Source organism: Lepidochelys olivacea, assembly GCF_965140295.1.
Source record: "Lepidochelys olivacea isolate rLepOli2 genome assembly, chromosome: 14".
In the NCBI taxonomy this organism is placed as follows: domain Eukaryota; kingdom Metazoa; phylum Chordata; order Testudines; family Cheloniidae; genus Lepidochelys; species Lepidochelys olivacea.
In genome coordinates this window covers 2,109,746-2,118,312 of record NC_140424.1, presented here as the reverse complement: position 1 = coordinate 2,118,312, position 8,567 = coordinate 2,109,746, and the positions used below count along the sequence as shown (strand labels likewise).

General features: G+C 59.5%; 1 protein-coding gene across 1 annotated transcript; it reads right to left on the bottom strand.

Annotated features, from left to right (window-relative positions):
• Positions 1–128: 128 nt before the first annotated feature.
• On the bottom strand, positions 129–8,046 carry CARD14 (caspase recruitment domain family member 14). Its single transcript, XM_084646697.1, is given in 10 exon segments — positions 129–1,155; positions 1,818–1,931; positions 3,309–3,445; positions 3,711–3,940; positions 4,253–4,392; positions 4,686–4,891; positions 5,527–5,652; positions 6,079–6,198; positions 6,314–6,454; positions 6,458–8,046. Coding segments are annotated over 10 exon segments (1,623 nt in total). The 5' UTR covers positions 6,539–8,046; the 3' UTR covers positions 129–827.
• Between the last annotated feature and the right edge of the window lie 521 nt (positions 8,047–8,567).

The window sequence follows — 8,567 nt, the reverse complement described above, 5'->3', positions numbered from 1 at the left end:
TCTCCTGCTGAAGGCACTTCTCGCTGCAGCTCTTCCTGCGGTGGCTCCAACAGCACCTCCTGCAGCCAGAGGTGGGGACTCGTGCTGTTGGGAGCTCCCCACATTGGGGCTTTTGTCCCACTTGCCAGGCAGTCTCCAACTAGCCGGGGAGGAGCTGAGAGAGCCCACTCTCCATAGGGCCGGTACATGGGATTTGGTGTCACCACATCAGGGAGGGCCAGGAGGGGTCTGAACACACACTGACTGTCAGTAACAAGAAGATTTAATTTAGCAAAATGTACAGAATTTACAGTCCCTGGAACAAGCACACCCTGTTCAGGCCTGGATACCGGCTATCCACAGGGCTCGGAGAGATCCAGAGGGAGCTGGGGTACCCAGTACAGCAGGGCAGACCAGTGGGGGCAGCTCCGGGCAGGGAGGAGCCTGCGTGGCAGGGCACATGGCAAGGCCTACAAGAGTTGCTGCTCCCTCCCTGCGCAGGCAGGCTGGCGACTGCACTTCTGAGCAGCTAGTGCCAGGCTAGGAGAACAGGTGGAGGTGGCCCAGGCAGAGGTGCCCTGCCCACCCCGGGGACCCGCCCTGGCACCAGAGACACTGTTCAAAGGCAGCCCCGGCTCACCCCTAGCTGCCCTTTCACACGATGACAGAGGGGTGGCATTAAAACCAGCCCCTCTCTCTCTCTCTAACTAGAGTTACTGTGTTTCTCTGCCAACGGGGCAGAGGCCAGCTGGGCAGGCAGGAGGCTCACCCAGCGCTGCAAAGTCTATTAGCCCTTTAGGTAAGAGGGTCTTTCAAACCTCCCCCTCCCCAAAGCAAAAACTCTTGGTTTAAATAGGTGACATTTGCAGAATTGCCAGGGTGACTGTTCCCCTCCGCCCCACCCTGTGTCCAGGGAGATCCGTGAAGATTTGTTCTATCCACACAATCTTCTTCTGCTCGTCGGCGACGGCTGCTCGCACGGCGCTGACCAGCGCATGCAGGTCACGCCTGGTGGCGGAGGCGATGGTGCCGTACAGGCAGGGCACTTCCTCCAGCGGGGCCTCCTCCCTCCGCACGCCGTCCAGAAGCTGCTCCTCTGTCGCTCCGAGGCAAAGTGCCTTCCTGACACGGGGCTGGCGGGAGACGCCCCGAGCCCTGCGACCAGCAGAAAGCTGGCTAGCGAGCGAAGAGGCAGTGTTTGAAAAACGCTCAGTGACTTTAGAGCCAGGATTTTGTGGTTTGTCCAGCGGCTAGAGCAGGGGCTGGAGTCAGGACTCCTGGGGTCAAGGCCTGCCTCCTGCTGGGAAGCATGGCTTAGTGACTGCACAATACCCTTGACAGGAGTGGGCAGCTGGGAGCCCGGACTCCTGGGTTCTAGTCCCAGCTCGGGCACTGACGAACCACCTGAGCTTGAGCATTTTACCTCCCGCGCCCAGCTTGGATGATGCCTGACCTGGGGAAGTGCCTGGGGTCCCCCCGAGAAATGGGGCTGTAGGGGTCACAGGGTTGATTCTAGGCCCCGGGGTGGGCACAGACATACCCTCAGCAATGCAATGGGGAAGGGCTCACCCCTGCCAGGCTGCTGGGTGCTATTAGAATGCCTTTACATAAATCACTAGTGCAGCCAACCCCGGGGGGGGGGCGACCCTGTGACTCATTCACATCCCCTCCACTGGGTACACGCAGAGATTCAACTGCTGCAGCAGTCGCACAAGGCACCCAGGGGAGAGTAGGCCCAGGTCCTCGTTCCCCAGAGCTCCAGCAGCCTCCAGGAAGCAGGAGCCGTTTGCCCTTGGGGGCCCCGGGGACCCATCTCCGCCCAGAGTGCTGGTACATACTTAGCTTCTTGGCGTTCTTCTCGCTGATGGCGACGAGGAGGAGGATGGGATTCATCCCCGCAGCGTGCAGGGCTTTCACGCCTCCAACCCCACGTCCAGCAGGCTTTGCGTGCCCTAGAGGGAACCAGGGCGAGAACAAGAGGGGCTGACACCAGGCGGGCTCACCATGTAGTGGGGACAGGCACTGGCCAGTTTGTCGGAGCCCTGGATCCAGTCCTCTTTGAACTAGATCAAAGGCAGCTGCAGACCCTCTGCTGAACAGAGGGAGAGCAGCACTCCTGGATCTCTACGCCAGAGCTGGTGGATGGGAGCGCAGCACGTAGCGAGTGAATGGGAGAAAACAAACAGGAGCTCTGCCCAGGGACAGCTGCGTCTTCGGAGCTGGACGCTTAGGAGTTCTCACCAAGATCCCAGGGATAAGGCCCTCACTCTACTTTATTCCAGGCTCTCACAGGGCAGAGTGCTCTCCCTAATGGGGAACAGAAACCCGTGGGCCGTGTGACGTACCTCTCAGAGGCAGATTGGTCAAAGTCAAGCAGCCAGGCTTTGCCCTCTGAAATGAAGGACAGTTTGAACCAGTGGAGGCAAAGGGACAAGCAAAGGAGGATGAAGAAAACCCTGAAACAGGCCCCTTCCCTCCGTAGACCCCTCTGCGGCTGGCAGCCTGGGCAGGAGGCAGGGTCCATTGCTGCACCACACACATTTGGCTGGTGAGCCCAGAGATCAGCTCTCGCCCAAGCTGCTGCACCGGGCACAGCTACAGCCCCTGGAACCACCTGCCTCCAGCTGCTGGACCCTTGTGGTGATGGCACCTGGCGGGGAGGGCCTGCTCTGCAGCAGAGGTTCCCAGACTTTGGGTCATGGTGGGCCAATTAGCGCATCAGCTGGGGGAAGGGATAGAGCTGACAGACAGGGCGAAGTCACGAGACCCTCAGCTCCCCATGGAAACAAGATGCTTGGGTCACGCCCTTGGGTCGTGCAAGCAGACAACAGAGTCTGCTCTGAGCTGCTTGTTGCCAGTAGGGAAAGGAAACACCCACTGTCCTTCTCCACCATCTCATACTCCAAGTCGTACGACTCTGCCTTCTCCCCTGCAATGAGACTGAAATCCACCTCCAGGAACTCCTGGGAGCTGCTGCAGGGGACAGGAGAGAGGGGACGAGGCAGCTCAGCTTGTACAGAAGAGAAGAACGTGTCCCTCCCACAGCATCCTGCTGCCAGGTGCACAGCTGGAGAGATGGGGGAGCCATGCAGCCAAAGCAGGATGGGTTTCAAACAGCCCTGGCTAGTGGTTAAAGGAACATCCAGCCTGGCACATGGGAGCAATGCAAAGCAGAAGGCCCTGCAGCATGAGCAACCCTCTGCCCCACGCCCCACCCAGCAAGCTATGTGCTGCTAGGAACAATGCAAACCAGGGCTGCAGCATGTACCATACAATGGTGCCATGCTGCAGAGGCTGGAAGAGATGGGGAAGCCCCACTGTGTCCGTACCTCCTGGAGAGGGAGCTCTCTAGGCACTCCTGCGTGGCTCTCTTTTGCAGGGAGAGCTTACAGGGTGGGAGAGGGCTGCACGACCAGAAGCTCTCTGGCAGCTCGTGGCTCGTCCTCAAGCCGAAATCTGAGCACAGCTGCAAGGGAAGGAGCCAGGCAGCGTGAATGGCCATTGCTAACCTCTCTGCTCATTCCTACGCCTGTGCCCCCACGTGCCAGGCTCATGCCCACGGAGCTGTGGCCAGAACAAGGCAGGTCCTGCCCTCCCCTCAGCAGTAGGGCTTTGTGGGCCCTGCCCTCTGGCTGTCATCATGCCATGAGGGGAACTGCCAGGGGCGAAGGAGCCTCCTCAGGGCTGCACGGGAAGACAAGGGGCTGGGGGAGGCAAGAAGGGTCTCGCACCTTGGACACACTGAGGCTGCACTGGCTGTCGTCCCTGGGGCAGATGGCATGCATGCACACCAGCCGCTGTCTCCTCCCCTGGCTGCAGGCTAGCGAGACCTTCCCCCTCCATCTGCTGAGCAAGCAAACAGCACAGAGAATGGTGTCAGATAGGGCGGCCACGGGCAGTGGGTATAACAGGCTAGGGAAGGCTGTGCCTCCCCAAACAGCCCCATGTGGCCCTGCCCATGCTCAGCCCCAAGGCCCCCTCCTGCTACTAGCGGGCCCTGGCCCAGGCAGGCTGCTCCTCTTTTGGGAAGGGAAGCCGGCTGGGGATAGGGCATCTGGGACGGGGCTGCCTAGCGCTGCGGGGGGCCCCTGTGCTGGGGCCACGCCACCGAGTGCTCCCGGGCTGAGGGGGAGGCTGCCACCGGGTGCTCTGGGGCTGGGAGGCCATGTACCACCCGCCTGCTCGGTGCTCTGGGGTTGGAGGGGACTGCAAGACGCCCACCTATCCCGCCGTTGCTCTGGGGCTGGGTGGGTGAGGGCCACACACTGCCTACCCGCCGGCCCAGTGCTCCGGGGCTGGGGGGGGCTTCGCGCCGCCTGGGGGGGGCTTCGCGCCGCCTGGCAGGTGCTCGGGGGCTGGGGGCACTTGGGCAACCCATGGCTGGGGAGACTGGCGGCTGGGGGGCGCTCTGGGCTTGGGGCGGAAGTGGGGTGGGAGGGGGTGGGGCCTCAGGTGAAAGGGGTGGGCCAGGCCAGGAGCTAGCCTCCCCAAGCCCGTGGTTTTTACCCACCGCCCATGAGGGCTGCACTCCCACATGGGAAGAGGGTGTGGGACAGGTGTTACCAGACAGGCTGACACGGGGATCCCAGTTTGTGCCCTTTGCTGTCAGATTCATGTCTCTTGGGGGGGTCTTGGCTGGTGGCCAAAAAGCCTTAATTTGGCCTCTGGGCTGGGCACAGGACCAACTGGCACCAGGTGGATTTCACAGCACAAAGAGCTCCCCAGGAGCTGTGCCAGGGCCCCAGTCTCTCACCCCGTGCACCCTGCTGGCCAGCTCCGCCTGCTGCTGGCTGGCCTGCTTCCTCAGCTCACAGATCTGGTCCATCAGCTCAAAGAGTTTCCTGCGGAGGGAATCCTTCTCCAGCAGGCTCTGGGAGATCTCCAGCTGGGCCGTGTGCCTCGCGCCGTAAGCCTGGGGGGACAAACACGTCAGAGACGGCAGGTTTGGAGCAGAGTGCTGGCGATCCCTGGGCGAGGCACAGCCGGGTGTGGAGGGGCAGACACTGACAGTGTAGTCGGGGCAGAGAGCGCGAGAGACTGGTTCAGGGCTGCACGGCCTCACGGAGAAATGGGGGAAGCGTAAGGAGGCCCTGACTACAAACAACGGGCACCCGGGCTAGCCAGCACGAGGGAAGGGCCTCATGGCCACTGGGCTCCAAACAGCCACCAGCCGAGCGAGCTGAAGAATCTCCATTCACTGTAGATTGATCCATCCCAAGGTCAGCAGAGACCACTGGGACCGTGTGGTCTGATCCCCTACATGACACCGGCCAAAGAACGCCCCCAAAATCAGTCTGTGCACGTGTGGGTAGCTTGTTCAGCACCAGGGTCTGAACCAGGGACCTGCAGAGCTGACAGCACTAGCCGCTACAGCTTGAGCTAAAGAGCCCAGTTCTGTACTGGGGGCTGTAACAGAACTGCATCCTTTGTGGAGCAGGCCCAGCGGGAGACACCCCCTGAGCAGGGGATATACATGCAATCTGCCACTCCCATACAGAGAAAGGCCTCCACACACCTACCAGTCAGGCGAGTGCGGACCCCGGATACCTGATCTCGCTCCTTCTGCAGCTCGGCCACTTGCACCTGCAAGGCACTCATTTTCTCCTTGTAGATCTCACAATCCACCTTCATCTTGTGGCACTCAATCAGGATGTGCTCCTTCTCCTCCCAGTACTGAAGGGACACACAGAGAGGCAGGCGGGCAGCAGGATCAGGAGGGAGCCAGGTGAAAGCCCCCAAGAACAGTTGTCCCACACTCAAGGAGACGGATCTGGATCTGGTCTCCCAAGGTTACTTGCAGTCCCCAAAGAATTCCTCCTGCATAGGCCAGCTTGTTGGCCCCCTTGGCCAGATTTCCATGTTGTGTGGCGAGGCAGGGCTTTCACCCATGTGCTTAGTGGGGCCAGGCATTAGACTAGGAAGGCCAGCCAGAAGACGATACCCCATGGTGTGGGGAAGGAGGTTGTGAGAACATGCCTTGCTCCATAAACCTCGGGTTTGTCTTTGATCCACTCCCCTTTTTAGGGATGATTTCCCCCCCCCCCCCCCAGCACCTGTTACCAATAAGTAACTCAGTCCCTCTGGCCTGGCAGCTCTGACCTGCTTGTGCTGATTCTCAGCGATCACTGCCCGCTCCCTCAGCGAGTGGATACGATTGAGGAGCTCCTGTTTGCCCTTCAGAGCCTCATCCAGGTTCTGCTCCAGGATATCCTTCTGCACCTGGCCAAGCAACTGGTTAGCAGGGCTCCCCCAGGGTCAGGAACCCTGTTCCCACCATGCACCCCGTGGCTCCCGGACTGCCCACAGGAGGGAGCTGGGAAGGGGGCGACTCTACCAGGCTGAAAGTCTCCAGCTCCACCAGTGACCGGAGTTTCTCGTTTTCCTCCCTCAGCTGCAGCAGCTCATCCGCCTGTGGCTGCAGGTCGCCGGGCATGCGCAGGGCTCTCTCCCTCTCACAGTAGGACTCCACCCTGGCTCACTGCAGCTCCTGCTTCATCAGATACAGCTGCTGGAGGACAAAGAGAGCACAGGTCCCTAGCGTTACACTCAGCTGCATCATGCCCGTTACACTACGCCCGGCGTTTACTCTAGAACCCAGCTTCTAGAGTGGGAAAGGCTGCCTTTTTTTGTGCCCAGAATGTTGCATTGTGGGGAACACAACTGTTGGCCAAGTTCTAGAACCCCGACTTCAGTGTTTACACCGAGCTGAGAAGACCACGTTAACCGCTGAAAGGACGAGATGGGTCTCTTTTGCTCTAGAACAGAGCCCTCCCCCGACCATGACTTTGGAACGTGGGACCGTGTGCTAGAATGTGGCACATCGCTTGCTTTAGAACCCAGGATTCTACCGTAGCTCTGTAACAGAGACGAGATCATTCACTCTGGACCGCAGCCCTACCCGCCTTCACTTTAGAGAGCATGCCCCACCCTTTGTTCTCGACTGCTGTCTTCTCTCTTGGATATGGGACGGGTTTATAACGTGCTGATGCGGGGAGGAAAAGCAACGCTCAACTCTGCGCCAGAAATTTCAACAAGACTCCTTGCGGTTTGTCAGCACTTCTGTTACTAGGTGACTTCAGATTAAATGAGCAAAACATAGCGGAGGGATCCCACCTCTCCCGACTGTTTGAAGGGCCCTTGGCACTGGTCTGGGGGAGGTTTGCCAGTTTTGGTTGGATGTATTGCTGGAGGTTTCATCACATGACATAATCTTTAATTAAAGGTTGTTCTTTCATTCCTGGAGGCTCTAGGACAATCCTGGAGGGTTGGCAACCCTAGTGGGGGAGTGAAAGCCCACGCCCACCTGCTTTTTTTGCTTCGTTTAATTTTGTATTAATTTCCCAAGGCTTAGGGAAGGGGACGGTGGGGTGGAGATCTAGGATCCCTCCAGCCCTGCCTGCTAGGGTCCCTGGGGGACGAGGAAGCATACTCTGTGCCATCTGGCTTGGCAGGGGCTCTGGTACGATGCGGACGAGTGGGTCTGGATACTGAGACCGACAGAAACTCACAACCTGGAGTTAATGAGGAAGAGCCCTATGGGCCCCAGGGGGTTCCCTACCCCAGCTCCCCGGCCTGCCGGTCCCACCCCCTTCGGGGAAGCCAGCTATTGAGCTGCAGGACTGTGGGGAGCAGTCGACTTGCCAGTCCAGGGGGAGGAGGGGCATTGAGGGCCGGATACCAGCAGGGCCTGGCGTCCCCGGTGGGATGACAATGGCAGGCATGTGCTGCCTTGGGCACGGCTGCTGTGACGAGGTCCCCGAGGCCTCCTCCGAGCGGCCTGGGGCTGTGCTCACCTCCTCTCGCACACACAGCTCAGCTCTGCTGGTGCTGGAGGTAAACGGCCCGAGTAAGAGCCTGCCCGTGAGCTCCCATGGCGTCACACTGCCATGGCATGAGACGGGAAGCGCATCCGACCATCGCCACCACAGCAAAACTGACTCTGCACAAAGCCCTGCCCAACGCACAGGAAGCGAGTGCGTGAGAGAGGCGTCTCTGCTCTGCCTCAGAGAGGAATCACAGTGAGAACAAGGGCTGCCGCTTGCTGCATTGCTCAATGGGCACCAGCCTGGCACTGGCAGCTCACCCCTCCTCGCTCTCGGCAGAGAATTTGTAGACAGAAACTTGATCTTCAAGTCGCTGACTCCCCTCTGGAATAATCATTTCCCTCACTCCCGTGCCAGAGAGAATAGGTTTAACCAAAGCAGCCCACTGCGAAGAACAAGAAGAGGGGGTGAGAACAGCCCATTCCAACCAGACTTGCCCTGACACTAGGAATGCCGGGCAGGTGGGGAAATCCCAGTTGCTCCTCCCCTGTGCGTAGAAGGGCAGGTCAAGTTACTTACTGGAAATCCAGGGTTGCAACAGACAAAATAAAAGAGATGGCACCGTGCCAGGGTGGAATCCATGCCAGCGACCCAAGAATAACACAGGCACCTAGAGTTGCTCATTGAAACCTGCCAGAAGGGATCCAGAGCAATTGGTTTCTTAGAGGTATCTTCCCATCAAAGCAGACCAGAATAGTCTTGCCTGTCCTGGCGCCTTGGCAGAGTCATTTAGGCTGTTACCTGGTGAGCATGGGCTCCCAGGCA